The sequence below is a fragment of the Schistocerca americana genome, chromosome 2 (assembly GCF_021461395.2).
Source record: "Schistocerca americana isolate TAMUIC-IGC-003095 chromosome 2, iqSchAmer2.1, whole genome shotgun sequence".
Lineage (NCBI taxonomy): Eukaryota > Metazoa > Arthropoda > Insecta > Orthoptera > Acrididae > Schistocerca > Schistocerca americana.
The window spans coordinates 73,192,883-73,218,956 of NC_060120.1; the positions used below are offsets into that span (position 1 = coordinate 73,192,883).

The 26,074-nt window shown below is 44.4% G+C and overlaps 1 protein-coding gene across 1 annotated transcript in view; it reads left to right on the plus strand.

Annotated features, from left to right (window-relative positions):
- LOC124593788 (ankyrin homolog) overlaps positions 1-24,950 on the plus strand; it is a 42,506-nt gene extending 17,556 nt beyond the window's left edge. Inside the window, exon 3 of the mRNA XM_047132137.1 lies at positions 24,533-24,950. Within this exon, the coding sequence (XP_046988093.1) occupies positions 24,533-24,950 (418 nt within the window). The remainder of the gene's footprint in view (positions 1-24,532) is intronic.
- The last annotated feature ends 1,124 nt before the right edge of the window (positions 24,951-26,074 follow it).

Consider the following 26,074-nt stretch of genomic DNA (forward strand, 5'->3'; position numbering starts at 1 on the left):
GCAAAATGGCTAAGCAGGATGGCTAGAGGACAAATGTAAGGATGAAGAAGCATATATAACTAGAGGTAAGATAGATACTGCCTACAGGAAAATTAAAGAGAGCTTTGGAGAAAAGAGAACCACTTGTATGAATATCAAGAGCTCAAATGGAAAACCAGTTCAAAGCAAAGAAGGGAATGCAGAAAGGTGGAAGGAGTATACAGAGGGTCAATACAAGGCGATGTGCTTAGGGGAATGTTATGGAAATGGAAGTGGATGTAGATGAAGGTGAAATGGGAGATATGATACTGCTTGAAGAGTTAGACAGAGCATTGAATGATCGAAGTCTAAACAAGGCCCCAGCAGTAGGCAACATTCCATAAGAATTACTGATAGCATTGAGAGAGCCAGCCCTGACAAAATTCTACAATCTGGTGAGTAATATGTATGAGACAGGCGAAATACCCTCAGACTTCAAGAAGAAGATAATAATTCCAACACGAAGTGGGTGCTGACAAATGTGAAAATTGCCGAACTATCAGTTTAATGAGTCGTGCTTACAAATTACTAACACGAATTCTTCACAGACGAATGGAAATAATGGTAGAAGTCGACCACGGCGAAGATCTGTTTGGATTCCGTAGAAATGTTGGAACTCGTGGGGCAATACTGCCCCTATGACTTATCTTAGAAGATAGATTAAGGAAAGGCAAACCTACATTTCTAGCAGTTGTAAACTTAGAGAAAACTTTTGACAGTGTTGACTGGAATACTCTCTTTCAAATTCTGAAGGTAACAACGTACAGGGGGCAAAAGACTATTTACAATTAGTTCAGAATCCAGATGGCAGTTATAAGAGTCAAGGGGCATGAAAGGGAAACAGTGGTTGGGAAGTGAGTGAGACAGGGTTGTAGCCTCTCCCTGATGTTATGCAATCTGTATATTGAGCAAGCAGTGAAGGAAACAAAAGAAAAATTCGGAATAGGAATTAAAATCCATGAAGAAGAAAAAACAACTTTGAGGTTTGCCAATGACATTGTAATTCTGTCAGAGACAGCGAAGGCCCTGGAAGAACAGTTGAACGGAATGGACAGTGTCTTGAAAGAAGGATATAAGATGGACATCAACAAAAGCAAAACGAGGATAATGGAATGCAGTCGGAATAAACCAGGTGATGCTGAGGGAATTAGATTAGGAAATAGGACACTTAAAGTAGTAAGTGAGTATCCTAGATGGGGAACATAATAACTGGTGATGGTCGAAGTAGAGAGGATATAAAATGTAGACTGGCAATGGCAAGGAAAGCGTTTATGAAGAAGAAAAATTTGTTAACATCGAGTAATGATTTAAGTGTCAGGAAGTCTTTTCTGAAAGTATTTGTGTGGAGTGTAGCCATGTATGGAAGTGAAACATGGGCGGTAAATAGTTTGGACAAGAAGATAATAGAAACTTTCGAAATGTGGTGCTACAGAAGAATGCTGAAGATTCGATGGGTAGATCACGTAACTAGTGAGGAGGTACTGAACAGAATTGGGGAGGAGGAATTTGTGGCACGACCTGACTAAAAGAAGGGATCTGTTGGTAGGACATTTTCAGAAGCATCAAGGAATCACCAATTTATTATTGAGGGTGTGTAGAGGGTAAGAGTCGTAGAGGGAGACCAAGATATGAATACACTAAGCGGATTCGGAAGGATATAGGTTGCAGTAGTTACTCCGAGATGAATAAGCTTGCACAGGGTAGAGTAGCAAGTAGAGTTGCATCAAACAAGTCTCTGGACTGAAGACCACAACAACAACAAAAACAAGAACAACAACATAAAGGACGTTCACAGGCCAAGTGGCTGTTCGTGTTAAAAGAGGCAGTCTATCGGTCTATCGTCACAAGCCTATCAAAATAAATGAGAAAGTAATGAGAGGTGAGAATTCTCAACATACATTATGCAATCGCATAAGCAATCGCTAAGGCAAAATTTACTACGAAATGACATGACAATGCCACACAGAAGTAATTTAAATATTTTGCTGACAATGAAAGAGCACAAAATTGCAACAATCGACAGACGGTATTCATTGTTCTGTACATCAAGGAACAATTTGTGCTAAATTTGCAGGCATGGAGCACGTGAAGAAACTGATGGTAGAAACAGGAAAATTTCTAAAGCCACACGCATAATTCCATTGTCAGCTGCTACTGTTTTCGAAGGGACTGAACGGACAGTATGGAGACTTTATAAACTAAAGAGCCAAGGAAACTGGTACACCTACCTAAAATTGTGTATGGCCCATGCGAGTACACAGAAGTGCCGAACACGTCGTGGCATAGACTTGACTAATGTCTGGAGTAGTGCTGGAGAGAACTGATGCCATGATACTCATAATGTAACACAGAAATACACCCTGTTAAGTGTCTCTATAGGAGAATTTATCAACTGGTTCCCTTCCTTTGCCAGCTGCAGGAAGGCATGTAACCCATATAAAAACAAACGTATTGCTCGGTAAAATTTAAGTAGTTTCTTTAAATGAAATTGAAATAACGCAAAATTAATCTTAAACCTCATACCGTATTGTACGTGTAAGAAAAATTTGCATTTGCTTCAGTACTACGACATGGAGCACCCAGATGACAACGGAGACACTTAACATCATGTTTCCCCGTGTTACGTCACTATATAAACTACATTTTCTCCTCACAACGGATATTACGTTCGTATTTTACGTGTATAAACAGGGTAGATTTCAACCTCTGTATCCCGAAAACGCAAAAATTTCTAGGTTGTATGAGATCGGGAACTTTAGAACTCAACGTAAAAATTATAGCTGTTTCCTGTGCATAGCCCTCTCGCAATCCGGGTCTGGGTTTTGGAACCCAGAAACAAGTCTTTGTGGTGTTTCTCAGTAACTGACATTATTTTTGAAAACGGGGAGATGGCTCTTCTAGAGAAATGCCTAAAATCTGAGCAATTTACTGCGATTATTTATTATTAAGATTTCACCTGCACTGGACTTTACGTATAGAAGTAGAATAACTTTGATTCTATGTACATTGGAAACGGATAAGAATATCAAGAAAATTTTCCAAGGCTGTTTGAGTTCGGGATCTTAGGAATATAACGTAAAAATTTCAGCCATTTGGTGGGAATAGCCATCTTGGAAATATCTGCTGAGTTTTGATCTGCTGGTGACGGCGAAAACATAGTTAAAAAATCCTTTTTTGGGACTTTCGAAAGATCTGCCCATGAACTAAAGTTGCCTTCGTAACTCCCATCAAGCAAACTGAAGACCACATCAAATGCAGAAGTACCAACCAATATGTTCCATTTGTCTAAGCAAGTGAAAGTGTTTAATATTCATACTGTGAGCTTGTACTGTCGGATAGTGACATTAAAACGTTCGTTCTGTTAGGTACACAAATGGTCCCTAGCCCAAGGGCTATGCACAACACTTGACCCAACCTTTTTACTCAGGTATAGACACTGTAAAACCCCGTTTTTCCACGCAACGTTTCGAAACATGTTAGATATGCATGCTGTCGCTCGCATACCGTTAAGTCACAATTACGTGTCAGCAGTTTGCAACAAGCTCAAATGATACTCTGAAGCACCAAAAAACTGGTATAGGCCTGCCTATTCAAATACTGAGATATTTGAACAAGCAGAACGCGGCGCTGCGGTCGGCACGCCTATATAAGACAACGAGTGTCTGGCGCAGTTGTTGGATCGGTTACTGCTGCTACAACGGCTGGTTATCAAGATTTAAGTGAGCTAGAAAGTGGTGTCGGCGCACAGCGATCGGACACACTGGGGGCCGAACCGCATTATAACCCTGGGTTCGGTGTGGGGTGGTGGTGGGGTGAGTGGACTGCTGTAGCCTGGTGTGAGGATGTGTGCCGCTGCCGGCTACGGCGGGAACGAATCCTCTCCGTCGTTTCTATGTATCCCGTTCCATACAATATAATACCCCAAGGACAGTTTCACCTTTTCTCTTGAAGCCTGTCATCACCTCTCCAGAAGATACTGGCAGTGTTCCTTATCTACATCTACATCTACATCTATACTCCGCGAGCCACCTTACGGTGTGTGGCGGAGGGTACTTATTGTACCACTATCTGATCCCCCCTTCCCTGTTTCATTCACGAATTGTGCGTGGGAAGAACGACTGCTTGTAAGTCTCCGTATTTGCTCTAATTTCTCGGATCTTTTCGTTGTGATCATTACGCGAGATATATGTGGGTGGTCGTAATATGTTGCCCATCTCTTCCCGGAATGTGCTCTCTCGTAATTTCGATAATAAACCTCTCCGTATTGCGTAACGCCTTTCTTGAAGTGTCCGCCACTGGACCTTGTTCAGCATCTCCGTAACGCTCTCGCGCTGACTAAATGTCCCCATGACGAATCGCGCTGCTTTTCGCTGGATCATGTCTGTCTCTTCTATTAATCCAACCTGGTAAGGGTCCCATACTGATGAGCAATACTCAAGAATCGGACGAACAAGCGTTTTGTAAGCTACTTCTTTCGTCGATGAGTCACATTTTCTTAGAATTCTTCCTATGAATCTCAACCTGGCGCCTGCTTTTCCCACTATTTGTTTTATGTGATCATTCCACTTCAGATCGCTCCGGATAGTAACTCCTAAGTATTTTACGGTCGTTACCGCTTCCAATGATTTACCACCTATGGCATAATCGTACTGGAATGGATTTCTGCCCCTATGTATGCGCATTATATTACATTTATCTACGTTTAGGGAAAGCTGCCAGCTGTCGCACCATGCATTAATCCTCTGCAGGTCCTCCTGGAGTACGTACGAGTCTTCTGATGTTGCTACTTTCTTATAGACAACCGTGTCATCTGCAAATAGCCTCACGGAGCTACCGATGTTGTCAACTAAGTCATTTATGTATATTGTAAACAATAAAGGTCCTATCACGCTTCCCTGCGGTACTCCCGAAATTACCTCTACATCTGCAGATTTTGAACCGTTAAGAATGACATGTTGTGTTCTTTCTTCTAGGAAATCCTGAATCCAATCACAAACCTGCTCAGATATTCCGTAAGCTCGTATTTTTTTCACTAAACGTAAGTGCGGAACCGTATCAAATGCCTTCCTGAAGTCCAGGAATACGGCATCAATCTGCTCGCCAGTGTCTACGGCACTGTGAATTTCTTGGGCAAATAGGGCGAGCTGAGTTTCACATGATCTCTGTTTGCGGAATCCATGTTGGTTATGATGAAGGAGATTTGTATTATCTAAGAACGTCATAATACGAGAACACAAAACATGTTCCATTATTCTACAACAGATTGACGTAAGCGAAATAGGCCTATAATTATTCGCATCTGATTTATGACCCTTCTTGAAAATGGGAACGACCTGCGCTTTCTTCTAGTCGCTAGGTACTTTACGTTCTTCCAGCGATCTACGATAAATTGCTGATAGAAAGGGGGCAAGTTCTTTAGCATAATCACTGTAGAATCTTAAGGGTATCTCGTCTGGTCCAGATGCTTTTCCGCTACTAAGTGATAGCAGTTGTTTTTCAATTCCGATATCGTTTATTTCAATATTTTCCATTTTGGCGTCCGTGCGACGGCTGAAGTCAGGGACCGTGTTACGATTTTCCGCAGTGAAACAGTTTCGGAACACTGAATTCAGTATTTCTGCCTTTCTTCGGTCGTCCTCTGTTTCGGTGCCATCGTGGTCAACGAGTGACTGAATAGGGGATTTAGATCCGCTTACCGATTTTACATATGACCAAAACTTTTTAGGGTTCTTGTTTAGATTGTTTGCCAATGTTTTATGTTCGAATTCGTTGAATGCTTCTCTCATTGCTCTCTTTACGCTCTTTTTCGCTTCGTTCAGCTTTTCCTTATCAGCTATGATTCGACTACTCTTAAACCTATGATGAAGCTTTCTTTGTTTCCGTAGTACCTTTCGTACATGATTGTTATACCACGGTGGATCTTTCCCCTCGCTTTGGACCTTAGTCGGTACGAACTTATCTAAGGCGTACTGGACGATGTTTCTGAATTTTTTCCATTTTTGTTCCACATCCTCTTCCTCAGAAATGAACGTTTGATGGTGGTCACTCAGATATTCTGCGATTTGTGCCCTATCACTCTTGTTAAGCAAATATATTTTCCTTCCTTTCTTGGCATTTCTTATTACACTTGTAGTCATTGATGCAACCACTGACTTATGATCACTGATACCCTCTTCTACATTCACGGAGTCGAAAAGTTCTGGTCTATTTGTTGCTATGAGGTCTAGAACGTTAGCTTCACGAGTTGGTTCTCTAACTATCTGCTCGAAGTAATTCTCGGACAAGGCAGTCAGGATAATGTCACAAGAGTCTCTGTCCCTGGCTCCAGTTCTGATTGTGTGACTATCCCATTCTATACCTGGTAGATTGAAGTCTCCCCCTATTACAATAGTATGATCACGAAACTTCTTCACGACGTTCTGCAGGTTCTCTCTGAGGCGCTCAACTACTACGGTTGCTGATGCAGGTGGTCTATAGAAGCATCCGACTATCATATCTGACCCACCTTTGATACTTAACTTAACCCAGATTATTTCACATTCGCATTCGCTAATAACTTCACTGGATATTATTGAATTCTTTACTGCTATAAATACTCCTCCACCATCGGCGTTTATCCTATCCTTGCGGTATATATTCCATTCTGTGTCTAGGATTTCGTTACTGTTCACTTCCGGTTTTAACCAACTTTCCGTTCCTAATACTATATGCGCACTATTTCCTTCAATAAGAGATACTAATTCAGGAACCTTGCCCTGGATACTCCTGCAGTTTACCAATATTACGTTAACTTTTCCTGTTTTTGGTCTCTGAGGACGGACGTTCTTTATCAACGATGATAATGTCCTCTCTGGTAAGCCGTCAGGTATTTTATCGTTTCGCCCAAGGGGGGGGTCCCTCTAACCTAAAAAACCCCCGTGTGCACGCCACACGCACTCTGCTACCCTAGTAGCTGCTTCCGGTGTGTAGTGCAAGCCTGACCTGTCTATGGGGGCCCTACAGTTCTCCACCCAATAACGGGTGCATAATGAGCATAATGAATGTAATCTGTTAGCACCACTACCCACGTCGGAGGTGGGAGTCCCCCCTTGAGCATGGGTGTGTGTGTTGTCCTTAGCATAAGTTAGATTAAATAGTGCATAAGCCTAGGGAATGATGACCTCAGCAGTTTGGTCCCATAGTCATTACCACAAATTTCAATTTTTGTTAGCACCACACCATGCCAGTCCCAAAATTCATGCAGTGTCACCTTGCCAGATGATGTTTGGTTCCTCAAAGCAAAGACAATGAGCTCCAACTGTAGCAACCAGAACCAACTGCGGGAACGCCTTGGGCTGCGGATCGGAGCCGCCAGGCAGGGAAGCCGCCGGCGGCGGAGCACGCACCACCGGGTAAACACAGGACAAGTCGGGCGACAGACCAACGACAACTGACAACAACCGACCACGACCGACTATGACCGACACAACAGGGAAGAGATAAACAACGGAGGCTTGTGGAAACCACAACGCCAAACACCAACAGTAAATCCACTCAGAACCAGAGCCAGGCAAACGTCAACAACGAGCAACGACCAGAACGCAGTACCGCCTAGATAGAAACGAAATCCAGAGCGAGTACCAGACTCACTGGACTAGGTATTTTTTTTCTTTATTGTGATTTCATTCCCCTGTCCCATATGGGCAGGGGAGGGCTGTCAGCAGCACAGTCCACCGCTCTTCAGCCGAGTGACACGACAACTAAGACAAGAATAAAATAATACATACATAAGTAGATAAAAAAGGGGAACATAAAACAGAGTCCGGGGAGAAAATGGAGGTAAAAAGACATGGACATGTAGACGTTCATGGGGGACAGTTAAAAAGTCACCAGAAAGTTAAAAAACACAGTTGGCGATTCTTAAAACACAGAGAAGACACTGGATGCTCATGCACAGGTTAAAAGTTGGCCACAATATTAAAAACACTCTGAAACAACACACTTAAAACCCACTTGGAGCACACACGACGAAGAATAAAACTACCAGGTGGGACCTGCCGAGGGAAAGGTCAGAGAGGATGGAAAAGGAGGGGAGAGCATGGGGCAGCTGGGGAAGCGGCGGAATAAAGAGAGGAGAGGCAACCGTGGGTGCATGAAGAGACAGGAGACACATGGGGTGGGAGAGGAAAAGGGAAGACAAGGCAGGAGGGAGCGCAGAGACATTGAAAGAAGGCACAAGATGGTGGTGGTTAGTGTTTAACGTCCCGTCAGCAACGAGGTCATTAGAGACGGAGTGCAACCTCGGGTTAGGGAAGGATTGGGAAGGAAATCGGCCGTACCCTTTCAAAGGAACCATCCCGGCATTTGCCTGAAACGATTTAGGGAAATCACGGAAAACCTAAATCAGGATGGCCGGAGACGGGATTGAACCATCGTCCTCCCGAATGCGAGTCCAGTGTGCTAACCACTGCGCCACCTCGCTCGGTGAAGGCCAAGAGATGAAGGGGGAGTAGGAGGGGAAATCCGCTCGGAAGGAGGGAGGGGGAGGAGAGGGAGCCCGGAGGAGGAGGCAGGAAGAGGGGGTTAGAGTTGGTAGGAAGGGTAGATGTCAGGGCGAAGCTGCATCATCCAGGAGGGGTAGACGGTGGAAGTTGTGCTGGGAAAGGAGATGGAGGGTGTGGAGATGGAGAGAGGGAGGGACACAACGGTAAAGGCGTGGCAACTGGTTGGGAGTGGAGAGCAAGAGAGACACCAGGGGGTTAGGGGGATCAAGGCGGCGGACAATATAGAGTGTGCGGATGTGTTCAAGGAAAAGGAGAAGGTGGGGGAAGGGGATGAGGTCATAGAGGATGCGCGAGGGGGATGGAAGGCGGTTGCGGAAGGCGAGGCGGAGGGCATGGCGTTCGAGGATTTGGAGGGCTTTATAGAACCGGGGAGGGGCGGAAATCCAAGCGATGCTGGCATAACAAAGGATGGGGCGGATCATGGATTTGTAGGTGTGAAGGATCGTGGAAGGATGCAGACCCCACATCCGGCCGGACAGGAGTTTCAGGAGGTGGAGGCGGTTGTGAGCTTTGTTTTGGATGGTAAGGAGATGGGGAGTCCAGGTGAGGTGGCGGTCGAGTGTGAGGCCAATGTATTTGAGGGTAGGAGTAAGCTGGATAGGACGGCCATAAATAGTGAGGGAGAAATCATGGAGGCGGAAGGAGCGGGTGGTGCAGCCTATGATGATCGCCTGGGTCTTGGAGGGATTAACACAGAGGAACCACTGGTTGCACCAAGCAGTGAATTGGTCAAGGTGTGTTTGGAGGGTACGTTGGGACCGTTGAAGGGTAGGATAAAGGGCTACGAAGGCGGTGTCATCAGCAAACTGGAGAAGATGAACAGGATGGGGAGGTTTGGGCATATCAGCAGTGTACAGGAGATAGAGGAGAGGGGAAAGGACAGAACCTTGGGGCACGCCGGCAGAGGGGTAGAAAGTATGGGAGTTGGAATTGTGGATAGTCACATAGGAGGGACGATGGGAGAGGAAGGAAGCAACGAGACGGACGAAGTTGATGGGGAGAGCATAGGTCTGGAGTTTGAAAAGGAGCCCGGGATGCCAGACACAGTCATAGGCGTTCTGGAGATCAAGGGAAACAAAGATAGCAGAGCGACGGGAGTTAAGTTGGAGGGAAAGAAGATTGGTAAGGTTAAGGAGCTGGTCGTCGGCAGAGAAGGAAGGCCGAAAGCCACATTGGGTAAGAGGAAGGAGGCAGTGCTGGTTAAGGAGGCAGTGGATACGGCGAGAGAGGATGGCCTCAAAGACCTTACTGAACACGGAGGTGAGACAGATGGGACGATAGGAAGAGGTAGCGGAGGGGGTTTGTTAGGCTTAGGGAACAGCAGGACATGGGAAGTCTTCCACAGGTCAGGGTAAAATCCAGTGGAGAGGAGGACATTGTTCAGGGTAGCAAGGACAGACAGGAAGGATGGAGGGGATTCCTTGAGGTGATGGTAGGTGACGCCATCATGACCATGGGCGGTGTTGCGTTTGGAGTGGATGACGAGTGTGATGTCTTGCGTGGTGATGGGAGTGTTGATGTCTGAAGGGGGTAACCGATCCAAGTACGGGAAGCTAGGGACGAGCAGGGGGACAGATGTGTCAGTGCTGTCAGGGATGGTGGGGAAGAGGGAGTAATCAAAATGGGGATCGTCAGGAATGGAGAAGACCTCAGATAGGTGGGAAGCAAAATGGTTAGCCTTACTGAGGTTGTAAGGAAGGGGTCGATCGTCATGGAGGATGGGGTAATGCGGGGTGGGATGGCTACCAGTAAGGTGGTGGAAGGCTGACCAGTACTTGGAGGAGTTGACAGGGAGGGTGGAGTTGAGGCGTGTGCATGTCTGACGCCAGTCCCGGCGTTTCTTTGCTGTAAGGAAGTTCCGGATATGTCGCTGTAATTGCCAGTGGCGGGTGAGAGCATCCCGGTCACGAGTGCGGAGGAAGGAGCGGTAGACTGGACTAGGGCAGAGTGGGTCCCTATATATAAAACTGGAGGGAGCGGCTATTGGCTGTTGGCTGTTGTCTGCACGTGGCATAGTGGTGGCGCCCTCACTGTTCGAAAGCCGCTGCGAGGAATATCCACCGCGGAGGCAGAGCCCTCTATGGGCTGACCACGTCCATTTGTTCTTGCATGTGTTCGACTTCCGCGGCGGAAGGTACTAGACCGACCTGTGTGCTGTAGCATCACATGGCATGGGCAGTGTTTCGAGCACTCGTCCTCAAGTTCTTTTCTACATGGTGAAGGACATATACTTCAAAGTCAAGCGTGCAACACGTCCGTGGAACAACACAGTCGAACCTCCTAGTTTCGAACGTACCAATTTCCCGCAGCCGCGTGGGGTAGCCGTGCGGTCGGGGCGCCTTGCCGCGGTTCGCGCGGCTTCCCTCCCCCCTCTCTCGCTCCCCCGTTGGAGGTTCGAGTACTCCATTGGGCACGGATGTGAGTTTGTCCTTGCTTAGCGTAAGTTGGTTTAAGTTCGATTAAGTAGAATGTAAGCCTAGCGACCGATGACCTCAGCAGTTTGGTCCCGTAGGAACTTACCACAGATTTACAATTTTTACAGTTTCCCGCAGCCCTTGCTGTAGCTTGACCAATGTATTATGTGATGTCATAATTACGACAGGTACTGACAATGGCGCCCTCTTCTTAGCTTATGTGCGTGCCGTGAAGTGGGAGATTTAAAAGAGATACGACCTTCAAACTTACTTTACGAGGGTTGCCCAGACAGTAATGCACCGCATGGGTTTTTTTTTTTTCTTAGCCGAAAACAATGCTACAAATGCAGAACGTTACACATGTATTACACTACTGGCCATTAAAATTGCTACACCAAGCAGAAATGCAGATAATAACCGGGTATTCATTGAACAAATATATTATACTAGAACTGACATGTGATTACATTTTCGCGCAATTTGGGTGCATAGATCCTGAGAAATCAGTACCAAGAACAACCACCTCTGGCGGTAATAACGGCCTTGATACGCCGGGGCATTGACTCAAGCAGAGCTTGGATGATGTGTACAGATACAGCTGCCCATGTAGCTTCAACACAATACCACAGTTCATCAAGAGTAGTGACTGACGTATTGTGACAAGCCAGTTGCTCGCCCACCATTGACCAGACGCTTTCAGTTGGTTAGAAATCTGGAGAATGTGCTGGCCAGGGCAGCAGTCGAACATTTTCTGTATCAAGAAAGTCCCGTACAGGACCTGCAACATGCGGTCGTACATTATCCTGCTGAAATGTAGAGTTTCGCAGGGATCGAATGAAGAGTAGAGCCACGGGTCGTAACACATCTGAAATGTAACGTCAACTGTTCAAAGTGCCATCAATGCAAACAAGAGGTGACCGAGACGTGTAACCGATGACACCCCATACCATCACGCCGGGTGATACGCTAGTATGGCGATGAAGATTACATGCTTCAAATGTGCGTTCACAGTGATGTCACCAAACATGGATGCGACCATCATGATTCTGTAAACAGAACCAGGATTCATCCAAAAAAATGACGTTTTCTCATTCGTGCACCCAGGTTCGTGGTTGAGTACACCATCGCAGGCGCTCCTGTCTGTGATGCAGCGTCAAGGGTAACTGCAGCCAGGATCTCCAAGCTGATAGTCCATGCTGCTCTAATCGCCGTCGAACTGTTCGTACAGATGGTTGTTGTCTTGCAAAAGTTCCCACCCATTGACTCAGGGATCGAGACGTGGCTGCACGATCCGTTACAGCAATGTGGATAAGATGTCTGTCATCTCGACTGCTAGTGCTACAGGGCCGTTGGGATCCAGCACAGCGTTCTGTATTACCCTCCTGAACCCACCGATTCCATATTCTGCTAACAGTCATTGGATCTCGCCCAACGCGAGCAGCAATGTCGCGATACGATAAACCGTAATAGGCTACAATCCGACGTTTATCCAAGTCGGAAACGTGATGGTACGCATTTCTTCTCCTTACACGAGGCATCACAACAACGTTTCACCAGGCAACGCCGGTCAATTGCTGTTTGTGTATGAGAAATCGGTTGGAAACTTCCGTCATGTCAGCACGTTGTAGATGTCGCCACCGGCGCAAACTTTGTGTGAATGCTCTGAAAAGCTAATCACTTGAATAGCACAGATTCTTCTTCCTGTTGGTTAAATTTCGCGTCTGTAACCCGTCATCTTGTTGTGTAGCAGTTTTAATGGCCAGTAGTGTACTTGGAGTCTCCATAGTGAGTGCGCCAAGTTTTCGTCCCTTCCGACAGGTAGTGTAGCTGCAGGGAAGTTTCAAAGTGGCGTCTGTAGGTGATGTACGTTACAAGCAACGTGCAATCACTGGAGTTCTCACTGCAGAGGAAGAAATTGTGGGGAATATTAACAAACGCTTGTGAAAAGTCTATGGAGCACTGCTGCTGACAGAAGTACAGTTAGTCGCTGGGCACAGAATTGAGCTCATCAGAAGGTGGTTTGGTGGAGCTCCACGATTTGCAGCGGTCGGAGAGACCATCCACGGCTGTCACACCTGACATGTTACAGCTAGCTGATGTTGTCATTCGCGAGGACAGACGCATTACGACTCGGCATTTGGCGCGGCATTTGACGATCAGCAAAGGAAGTGTGGATGCAATTATCCGCACTCTTGCATATTCAAAAGTGTGTGAAAGATGGGTCCCACAGTGTCTAACGGTGGATCACAAATCGCACAGGAAAATCATTTGTCTTGACTTGTTGCAACATTTTGAAGCTGAGGGGGAGGCCTTCTTGTCCCGGACTGCGATAGGTGAAGAAACCTGGTTCACCATTTTGAGCCTGAAACAGTCGATGGAATGGCACCATTCGCACTCCACACAGAATAAAAAATTCAAAGCAACTTCTTCCGCCGGTAAGATCATGACCACCGTGTTCTGGAAGTGTGAAGATGTGATTCTCATTGATGTGGTGCCAAGAGACGGTACCACTAATGCAGAAGCATATTTCAACACATCAAAGAAACTCAATATGCGCTTCTGGCGACTTCAGCCCCATAGCAACCCAGGAGGTGTTTTACTGCAACACGATAACACTCGGCCCCACACAAGTCTGTGGACTGCTGAACACATAGCAAAACAGGGTTGGATAGTGTTACCGCATCCACCCTACAGCCCTGACGAAGCCCCCTCCGGCTTCCATTTGCTTGGGTCATTAAAGGATGTCATTTGAGGAGAAAAATATTGATTACGATGAAGAGGTGAAATGAAATTTCATGTGGCGATGGCCTCCCAGTGGGTAGACCCGATTGCCTGGTGCAAATCTTTTGAGGTGACGCCAATTCGGCGACTGGCTCGTCGATGAGGAAGAAATGATGATTGTGAAGACCACACAAACACCCAGTCACCGAGAGGGGAAAGTCTCCAACCCAACTGGTAATCGAACCCGGGGCCCCCGGCATTACAAACCAGGGTGCTGTCCACTCACTTACGGTGGCGGTCGATGAGCAGGCGATTCACACAGTGAAGCACAGGCTCCGCCACCAGGACAAGGATTAGTATCGACAGGGCACATATGACTTTGTTTCGCACTGGAGTAAGGTGATAGAACGGGATGGAGATTACGTGGGAAAATAGGGTGTGTAGATAAAACACCATTCATTCGTGTGGGTAATTCTCATTATGTTCAGTAAAAAACTCTTGAAGAAAAAAATGCGGTGCATTACTTTCTGGGCAATCCTCATACATCCAAACAGTACATTTCTGGACGTGTTTCCTTATCGAAATTTCATCCATTAAGTTCCCACAACAATCAGTGCACTCTAGAAGTCTGTAATGGAAATTTTGAATCAACATGTATAAACGAACCTTCCTCGTGAATCAATCGATTAGTGAAAGCCGTATCAAAATCCCTACAGTAATTTCTACAATTAGCCTTGACATACGGACAGAAAAACGTGGCGGCAGACTTTAACTTGTAATATGTGTATAGATGTTACGAATATATCTTTCCCAAATACCTTTTTTGAATTTTATATCCTTTCTGATTTGGACACTTTCTGTTGTTTTGCTGCTCAAGTAGCTACCTTTATTGTCCCATTCCCTAATCCAATTCCCTTGGCATTGCCTTATTTCGTTGGTTGGCTGGTTGATTTGAAGAAGGGGACCAAACAGCGCAGTCATCTGTCGCATCGTATGAGGGAAGGATGGAGAATAAAGTCGGCAGTGCCCTTCCAAAGGAACAATCCCGGCATTTGCCTGAAGCGATTTAGGGAAATCATGGAAAACCTAAACCAGGATGACTGGACGCGGGCTTGAACCGTCATCCTCCCGAATAAGAGTCCAGTGTGCTAACTACTGCACCACCTCGCTCAGTTTGCCTAATTTCATTCGATACATTTCATTAATTACTTTTGTTAATATCGTGTAACAGCTTCTTTTCAACACTATTCATTCCCATACTGTCATCGATAGACCAGTCATTATAAGTAGTCCATAAACATATCTTATGGTTGTTGATCATGACTGGTCTGTCGCAGCTAGAATAATCATCGCAGCTGGTGTAACTATTTTATAGTTTAAGTGCCCTTTGCCTAAAATAACCTTTATAATTAAATATCAAGTGCTTACTAATGCCTTCTGCTAATAACATGACAGATATTGAGCAAACAATAATTCCATTTAACTGATTTCCTTTCCATTCCCTGGCAACATTTTACCCGCAAACCTATAAGTTTTTATTTGTTCTTCCCTTACTAAATTTCTCATTGGCATCCTTTTCTACTTGCTCAGTATACAGATTCAAAAAAATTGTGGATAAGCTTCATCCCTGTCTCACTGCCTTCTCAGCTACTAGTTCGCTTTCACATCATCCGTGTCTGAAGCATCGAATGTAAAAACCAGTATTTTCGACAAACAACAAAGAATGATCCTAAATTGAGGCAAGGTCTGAGTTTGGAACAGGGAACCGTTGTTACTTAAATTTCTTTTACGACAGGTCTGTCATTGTAGACAACTATTTGTTTCGTCAAAAAATTTTATAACGATATTCAGCTTCTTGTTGATTTTACATTAAACGTTATTCGACAGAGATTCAGGAATGAATCTTTCACCCTGCATCCTCTGCATCGGAGTGTACACTGTTTTGAAGCTATCTTCCAGGTCAAAACTATATGCCCAATCAAGACTAAAACCGAGAACTTTGCATTTCACGGTCAGTGCTCTTACGAGAGAAGTGCTGGCCGATGTAAGGTTTGAGTGTGTGTCTCGAGTCGTGCTCGAATAATAATTCAGGATTGACCGTAAAAAACAAGGTTCTAAATTTTATCTGCCGAATTGCTGTTTGTAGATCTGGTCAATTACACTTACCTCATGCAACATGATCTAGAACTGCAAAGACAAAATTCCGGGGGTAGTTCACACAAACATTCGAGTTTTCTGGTATAGGGGACCTCCTTTTCTCTGGTGGCTCAGTACAGGGTAGTTGCATTTCGTTTGATTTACTATCTCCATTTGCTTTTGTATCTGTTTGCAGTGAAACTAACAGCAAAAAGTGCAAATGAAGACGGTATCCACTGTCTGTCTTGTTTGCAAACAAATTAGGGTTATGTGAGGAGCTTGCTTACGACTCAATACTGAATATGAATCTGGTTAGTAAGGTTGTCGAATGTCGAATCAGCAGAAGTAGTACGCAGAACTCCTGAAGTTTCCGAGTCTCTTGAGACAGTCGATGGTGCGTTGCTGCACACTCGACCATGAACACGGTGATGGAAATTTTGAACAATACCTGAAAGGGAACAGATCTGCATTCTGACAAAACAGACTGAACACCTTGACTTCTGTGAATAAAAATAAATAAAATGTTGTGAACTAAAACGAATGCCTCACCAATATGCTGCCGATATGGTTGCACTATCAGTCGTAGGATGGCATTCACATATTGTACAGCCGTTACGGCGCCTTCCATGACCACCAGCAGCATACGTCAGCCCCACATAACGCCCCTCCAAAACTGCAGGGAACCTCCACCTTGCTGCACTCGCTGTACACTGTGTCTAAAGCGTTTAGCCTGACCGGGTTGCCTCCAAACACGTCTTCGACGATTGTCTGGTTGAAGGCATATGTGACACTCATTGGTGAAGAGAACGTGATGACAATCCTGAGCGGTCCATTCGACATGTTGTTGGGCCCATCTGTACCACGCTGCATGGTGTCGTGGTTGCAAAGATTGACCTCGCCATGGACATCGGGAGTGAAGTTGCGCATCATGCAGCATACTGCGCAAACTTTGAGTTGTAACTTGACGTCCTGTGGCTGCACAAAAAGCATTATTCAACATGGTGGCGTTGCTGTCAGAGTTCCTCTGAGCCATAATCCGTAGGTAGCGGTCACCCACTGCAGTAGCAGCCCTTGGCGGCCTGAGCGAGGTATGTCATCGACAGTTCCTGTCTCTGTGTATCTCCTCCATGTCCGAACAACAGCGCCTAGGTTCACTCCAATACGCCTGGACACTTCCCTTGTTGAGAGCCCTTCCTGGCACAAAGTAACAATGCGGACGCGATCGAACCGCGGTATTGACCGTCTAGGCATGGTTGAACTACAGACAACACGAGCCACGTACTTCCTTCCTGGTGGAACGACTGGAACTGATCGACTGTCAGACCCCCTCCTTCTAACAGGGCGCGGCCCATGCATGGTTGTTCACATCTTTGGTCAGGTTTAGTGACACCTCTGAACAGACAAAGGGATTGTGTCTGTGATACAATACCCATAGTCAACGTCTATCTTCAGGAGTTCTGGGAACCTGGGTAATGAAAACTTTTTTTAATGTATGTATTTGGAATAGCTAATCACATTGTCATGAAAGACATTCTTCCTCTGTTATCGTCATCACATGTAGGTGAGAAAGAAACAAAAAGTACACATTAAAAGGTGCCACTTCCCACCATTAACATTTCTCGTCTACCATATTAACAACCACCTAGTATTCTCCACTCCATAAACGTCCATCATCTACAAGACTAAATACCAACAAACTACAGCAATTATATACAAGATCTTCAAGTTATATAATTGCACTTTACCATCTTCTAACTCAACAAACTCACTTCAGTATACAGTTACCCCTTAGCATGCCCAACAACTACTTCAGTTATACAGAAATTACGTGTTGATCTTTTCAGTACATACATACAATGTGCTCCAAAACTACACCGACAAACTTCAAGGGGATGTAGAACGTGTCTTGAGGAACAGAGTGAGGACAGAAACCTGTTTCCGAAACGTTACCCATCGACGCTATCGAGCATAGACGTTACAGGTGGCGGTGCCTGTGTATGTATGCATATACAGCGCGATTCCGTGACGATTTTACGAACTTTCAGGGATGATGGAGAAGGATAAATGTATAAATTTGTTTTACAGAACCATCATCCGGAATCAAACGAGTTGAAAGTTATTAGTGAAAATCGTTCCGATACCTGTGACAGCGCAACATACTGCTGTTGCTAAGATCGCAGGGTAGGCAACTTCCATATATGGTAGTATCAACCAAAAGAAGAACAATATGTCTAGTAAACACATGCTCTAAAATGTATACATCAGAGTTACGAGCACTAGCTCAGTAAAGGAAATGTATTTCACAGTATCGAATATGAGAGAGTGCTAATAGGCCTAAGATATGCATTTTAGAGCCCTTGTTTACCAGCATTTCTTCTTTTTTTTGTCCATACTAGCACCACCTCTGACTATTACCTACCCTACAATCTTAGCAACAACAGTACTGGTACATGTGTTGCATCGTCAGAGGCATGAGAACGATTTTCGTGTGTATCTTTCGACTCATTCGTTTCCGGATCCGAGTCCCTTACAAATTGATACATTTATCCATCTCTGTCATCCCTGAAAGTTTGTAACATCATCATCATGAAATCACCATATATATATATATATATATATATATATATATATATATATATGGGCACCGGTTCCTATAACTTTGATGCTCTGTAGCGCCGTTGGATGACGTTTTCGTTTCGGACACAAGGTCCCTTCAACATTTTTTTTCCCTCAAGACACCTTCTACTTCATCTCGAATCTTGTCGGTGTAATTTTGAAAAACCCTGTACAGAAAATCAGAGTACAAAACTTTAGTATACCTTCCTCGATTAACTTACCCGTGCTTCTCTTATGACGCTCTCACCACAGCTCGCTTCATTGATTACCACCCTTGTAAGGTTCATTTTGGTGTGTCCTACCGCTTCATTTCTCTAGCACATAGTTACATGCTTGATTACGTGTTACTTGCAAGTTCGTCCATCTATTACATCATTACGTTCCTTTAACACTAGAAAGTGGATTGCTACATGTAATCTACTAGAAAATCCTCATCCACTATCAAAAAACTGTCTTTACTCTTTACCACTGCAACTACCAGCGTTCCACCAACATGAAAAATAAGTCACAAATTGATGTAACTTAAAAATTATTCACACTGGCCAATTACTCAAAGGTTTATTGATTTAAATATAATCACGTATCCATTTGCTCCCTTTCCTTATAACGTTATTCCATCCAAGGCTTGGCATAGAAGATGTGATACAGTCAGATCATTTCTATCTCAACAGCATTGGGACGTGGAATCCTCTGAATCATGTAGAGTCTACTGAACATTTCGAAACATCTCTTATTCAAGGCGTCACACTCATTGGGTAGTGGGAGAGAACATACAAGAACTTTCTGTTCCATATGGAAAGTAATGGATCTTATCTATTTACCACTACACTCTAATCTGGCGCTCTGCTGTTCATTTTAAATTCTTTAATGCTAAACCAGAGGTTGTACAGAGTTTCAGGGAGAGCATAAGGGAACAATTGACAGGAATGGCGGAAAGAAGTACAGTAGAAGAAGAATGGGTAGCTCTGTGGGATGAAGTAGTGATGGCAGCAGAGGATCAAGTACGTAAAAAGACGAGGGCTAGTAGAAATCCTTAGGTAACAGAAGAAATATTGAATTTAATTGATGAAAGGAGAAAATATAAAAATGCAGTAAATGGAGCAGGCAAAAAGGAATACAAATGACTCAAAAATGAGATCAACAGGAAGTGCAAAATGGGGAAGCAGGATGGCTAGAGGACAAATATAAGGATGTAGAAGCTTATCTCACTAGGGGTAAGATAGATACTGCCTACAGGAAAATTAAAAGAGACCTTTGGAGAGAAGAGAACCACATTTATGAATATCAAGAGCTCAGATAGAAACCCAGTTCAAAGCAAAGAAGGGAAAGCAGAAAGGTGGGAGCATATAGAGGGTCTATACAAGGGCGATGTACTTGAGGACAATATTCTGGAAATGGAAGAGGATGTAGATGAAGATGAAATGGGAGATACGATACTGCGTGAGAGTTTGACACAGCACTGAAAGACCTGAGGCGAAACAAGGCCCCACGAGTAGACAATGTTCCATTAGAACTACTGACGGCCTTGGGAGAGCCAGTCCTGACAAAACTCTACCATCTCCTGAGCAAGATGTATGAGACAGGCGAAATACCCTCAGACTTCAAGAAGAATATAATAATTCCAATCCCAAAGAAAGCACATGTTGACAGATGTGAAAATTACCGAACTATGAGTTTAATAAGTCACAGCTGCAAAATACTAACGCGAATTCTTTACAGACAAATGGAAAAATTGGTAGAAGCCGACCTCGGGGAAGATCAGTTTGGATTCCGTAGAAATGTTGAAACATGTGAGGCAATACTGACCTTACGACTTATCTTAGAAGAAAGATTAAGGAAAGTCAAACCTACTTTTCTTGCATTTGTAGAGTTAGAGAAAGCTTTTGACAATATTGACTGGAATACTCTTTTTCAAATTCTGAAGGTGGCAGGGGCAAAATACAGGGAGCGAAAGGCTATTTACAATTTGTACAGAAACCAGATGGCAGTTATAAGAGTCGAGGGGCATGAAAGGGAAGCAGTGGTTGGGAAGGGAGTGAGACAGGGTTGTAGCCTCTCCCCGATGTTATTCAATCTGTATATTGAGCAAGCAGTAAAGGAAACAAAAGAAAAATTTGGAGTAGGTATTAAAATCCAGGGAGAAGAAATAAAAACTTTGAGGTTCGCCGATGACATTGTAATTCTGTCAGAGACAGCAAAGTACTTGGAAGAGCAGTTGAACATATTGGAAAGTGTCTGGAAAGAAGGATATAAGATGAACATCAACAAAAGCAAAACGAGGATAATGGAATGTAGTCGAATTAAGTCGGGTGATGCTGAGGGAATTAGATCAGGAAATGAGACACTTAAAGCAGTAAAGGAGTTTTGCTATTTGGGGAGCAAAATAACTGTTGATGGCGAAGTAGAGAAGGTGTAAAATGTAGACTGGCAAGGACAAGGAAAGCATTTCTGAAGAAGAGAAATTTGTTAATATAGAGTATAGATTTAAGTGTCAGGAAGTCGTTTCTGAAAGTATTTGTACGGAGTGTACACATCTACACCTACATTGATACTCCGCAAGCCACCCAACGGTGTGTGGCGGAGGGCACTTTACATGTACAGAAGTGAAACATGGACGATAAATAGTTTGGGCAAGAAGAGAATAGAAGCTTTCGAAATGTGGTGCTACAGAAGAATGCTGAAGATTAGATGGGTAGATCACATACCTAATGAGGAGGTATTGAATAGAATTGGGGAGAAGAAGAGTTTGTGGCACAACTTTACAAGAAGAAGGGACCGGTTCTGAGGCATCAAGGCATCAAGGGATCACAAATTTAGCATTGGAGGGCAGCGTGGAGGGCAAAAATCGTAGAGGGAGACCAAGAGATGAATACACTAAGCAGATTCAGAAGGGCGTACGTTGCAGTAGGTACTGGGAGATGATGAAGCTTGCACAGGATAGGGTAGCATGGAGAGTTGCATCAAACCAGTCTTAGAATGAAGATCACAACAACAACAACAACAATGCTTCGTCTACAATATATGACTGAAGAAGGCAGAGCAGCTTTTATCCCAGTCAACAAAAAAGGTCGAATAAGGAAAAAATTCATTCAGTCGCAAATTTTTGTGCAGTGGTACGATGAATAACACACTAAATGTGAACAGTTGGGTGTGTGGTGGGGGTTTAAAAAAGGTCGTTTGAAGGTCACTTTTTTATGTTTTTCTTTTCCCAGCTGAAAACTAAACAACATTACATTTCCTACATTTTCATTTTTCGTTAGGATTAATAGTTTCCACAATTCAGGGGATGGAGAATTGGCATATTTTTAAAAACAGTCTTTCAATGGTAGAAAATTAATTTTTATTGTTAAATGAAGTGGGTTAAAGGCAAGTATGAAATGTGTGTCCCACATCGAAGTGCAGCATTGCTGTATTTAGGGATAAATTCTGTGAAGATATTTAGGTGGACTCTGTCCATGTCTGTTTCCTGTGTTAGTATCTTTAGTGCGTAATTCTATATTCAATGTAGTATTGACATACTTTATGGAAAAGAAAGAACACCTGGGACTGTCTGCACACTACGTCGCCAGTGACACGAGGTGACCTGTCGAAGGATTGATACCATTGTATGAAGTAGCCTGTAGTTGCTTTTTGAGACATACTGAAGTAGATAGTGGAGAGTCACCTCTTCGCCCTTAAGTTTGCAGACGTATGAAGGAGGGAGGGCATGGCCACAATCTATCGACCTATCTTCCCTCAAGCTTCTTCCACAGCCCACCCTCTCCCCACCCCCTTCAACCTGTTATACCTAGTTTATCACTTAATACGTATGTAGCGCTCTTATATGTGGTACATACATCTGATGTTTGTTCTTAACCCACTTAATTATACAATGAACATCGATTTTTCACGTAGGAAATTTAATGTAGCTTAATTTTGTAAGGGTAAACATTTTCGTTAGAAGCCTCGGTTTTCGAGTTATTCTAGAAAAAGCTCAACGTGACCTTTAAATGCCTCTCGCCCTTCACGCTGTAATCTCCCCCTTCCTTCCTGATTCCAGCTATTGTCCACCATAAGAAAAAGTCTTTTATAGAAAAGTTGAGAGGAGCGAAGATTACAATAAACTTTCTTGTTTACTTAGCTTTCTGGGTAGAGTTGGCTCCACTTCTTCTTGTCTAGAGGCCTGATTCTTGAAGCTCAAATTTTCACACTTTAAGTCCTTATGGTACGAACTGATCTAAATAAATTTGAAGATTGTTGTTGCAGTATTTTTGTTGTTACGTTAATATATTATATCACATTTTCATATATCATACTGTCTTTTGAATTTTCACAGTAAGAGAGTCGAAGTTACATTATTCGCCCAAAATACAAAAATACGTCCGACCGCATCAGAGGCACGCTTACTAGTAACTCACTCAGCGGAAATGACAATATTTCACAGGGTTTACAAGTTTTCTTGAGAAATGACTTTCTATTAGTTTCGATTATTATTACATAAATGAATCCAGAAATAAAGAGAGTAAACACTACTAGAACAGTACTAGATTTCGTAATTAAGAATAGAGGTTTTAAGTGTGCCAAGTAATTTATAATTTCAAATGTTTCTAACAAAATACTTTTAACTTTACATTCAGAGCTAGTACTTATCGGTTGTAACATCTAAAATAAAGCAATTCCTTTTCATAAATTTTAGCTTGAAATATAAAATATTGAGTATAAAATTACATGAAAGTTTTCAGAAAATCACCCGAGATAATACAGACTGGGCCAAAATTTCAAAAAAAAGTACTGGTATCGACAATTACTGTTGAGGAAAAGTAATGCTAAGAGGAGGATGTCCCATTGCAGCGCTCACATCACACGGGTAAGTTTTTGGTTGTAGTCCCTCCCACCAGTGTATAAAAAATTGCGACTACACGATTTTTTCCTGATGTCCCTTCGTTGATTGTGCAAGATGCCCTTCCTTCTAAACTGATACTATTAATACTCAGCTTAGCCGCGAGTCTGTAGAGTGTGGTGTATGTGACGTACGGTATAACTGGTCAGCATTTCCACCCGGAATTTGCGAGCGTAAGTCGGACCTTCCTTGATCCACCTTGGTGGGTCCTGTCGTCGGATATCCTCCTACCTGTGAGCGGTACAGCTCTCGTAAATGTCGCCCCGTGCAGATTCTTCATTAGCGCATTGGATGTCTCTGTCGGTGGAAGCTAATTATCTGAAATTGCTGTCGATCAACTTTGGGGTATCTATTTACTCGAAATTAACATTCAGAATGCTATAATATCAGTTGTATTCGTATTAGATCAATAATGAAACACTCATGTCACAAACTACTCGTAACCGAGAGCATGGCTACCATCGAACAAGACAGGAAGAGCTCTTAACGCCGACTGCCGACTTTGGTGCGCAGTCTGTATCTCTTACTAGTTTCGTCACAGTTCGTGGATTTCCGATCAAGTTCGTACTTACTAAGATACGCATTTGTTAATGAATGGGTGTGAATTTTAACGAGGCAAAATTATGATAAATAGTTTTAAATATCCAGAGGCTCCTCCTAGTATTCATGTTGTCATAAATGACTTTAATTATTAAATATAAATAAACAAAATCAGTGACTTTGACGCCAAGATGGCGGTACTTCCTGTCATGTATATTTCCCAGGCTGACGCTTGTTCATACAGTCCAGTGCCGAGCCCTACCCCACTACGCGCGACATATGGTCGCTTCGTCAGCTAGCCAGTCACTGTAGGAAATGCTCTCCGACTCATGGCCGGCTACGGACTACAGCACTTCCTAACTAATGTGAATACATGAATAAGAGACAATAATTTATTAAAACTGGTAAAAAATGTCTTCCTCACTCAAGAGGCACTTTACAATTGGACTATCTGGCCACTGCACAGTTTATTCACTTCTGCTGGGAGTCTCTTGATTCTTAAAAAGTAAAGATGGTGGAAGCAACGTCGATTCGTTTGGAATCTCATTCACCACATTTTAGAAAGATCGAAGTAGCACGTCCTGTATCCGATGCTTTCTTAAAGAGCAGAGCCTACGTGCTGTAGTTTGCCTAATTCCCTCGTCACTCGTGTGTCTGTGTGTCAGGACGCTGGTGGCCGCCGGGATGGACCCCGACGCGCGCGACCGCCACGGAAACACTCCGCTGCACGCGGCGGCGGCGCGGGGCCGGCCAGAGGTAGTGCAGGCGCTGGTGGAGGCGGGGGCCACGCTCGACGCGGCCGACGCCACGGGCTCGACGGCGCTGCACTACGCCGTGCGCACCGGCAACGTGGCGGCTGCGCGGCTGCTGCTGGCCGCCGGCGCCGACACCGAGGTGCGCGACGGCGACGGCGACACCGCGCTGCACCGCGCCGTCTCCAGGGGCTCGCTGGACGCCGTCAGCGCGCTGCTGCACGCCGGCGCGCGCCGCGACGCCGCCGACGCCGACGGCCGCACGCCCTACGACGTGGCGCGCCTCTTCGGCTACACCGACATGCTCCGCTTCCTGCGCCTCTCCCCCTGACTGCTTCACCAGTCTACTACACCTCTCTGTCCATACTTTGCAAACCACTGTCAGCTGCGCAGCAAACGGTGCTCCCCGTAGTGGGAGTTGTTATGTCTTCTTCCCGTTCCAATCATGTATGGAGCGCGCAGTGAATGTTTAAGTGCTCTTTGCGCAATATCATTAATATAATCTGGTCACCACGACCATAACGGAGCAACATGTCCTTTATAGCTTCTTCTTCAAACCTTCTAAGCCTTCTAGGGACAGTTTTTGTCTGTCATTAAGAGTCTGGCAGTTCAATTTCTTTAGCATCTCTGTGACACTCTCCCATGAGTCAAATAACCCTATGACCACTCGGCCTCCCCTCTCTTTATATATTCCATAACGACTACTAGTCCTATTCTGTATGGACCCACACACCTCACTAATATTCTCAGATGAGTCCCACGAATGTTTTATATGGAATCTCCTTTGCAGAAGAGTGGCCAAGCAGTTCTAGGCACTGCAGTCTGGAACCATGCGATTGCTATGGTTGCAGGTTCGAATCCTGACTCGGGCATGGACGTGTGTGATGTCCTTAGGTTAGTTAGGTTTCAGTAGTTCTAAGTTCTGGGGAACTGATGATCTCAGTATTTAAGTCCCATAGTGCTCAGAGCCATTTGAACCATCTTTTTCCTTTGCAGACTAATTGTATTTTCCGACTGTTCTACAATAAAGCGAAATCAGCCACAGGCTTTATCTAGAACTGAGCCTACATGATCATTCCATTTTATACCCCTACAAAGTGTAACTCCCTACTTTTTGCAATGCAGACCATGGCAACAAGCACAGGAAGTGAGTGAATCAGATTCTGGAAGGTACCATCAAGGATTTGTAGCCATGTCAACTCCAGTGCTGTGGCCAGCTGAGCTAGGTTTCTCGGCTAAGGATCCATTGTGTGAACAGCCTCAAGGTGGCTCCACAGATTCCCCTACAAAGTGTAACACCCTACGTTTTGCAATGCAGACCATGGCAACATGCACAGGAAGAGAGTGAATCAGATTCTGGAAGGTACCATCAAGGATTTGTAGCCATGTCAACTCCAGTGCTGTGGCCAGCTGAGCTAGGTTTCTCAGCTGAGGATCCATTGAGTAAACAGCCTC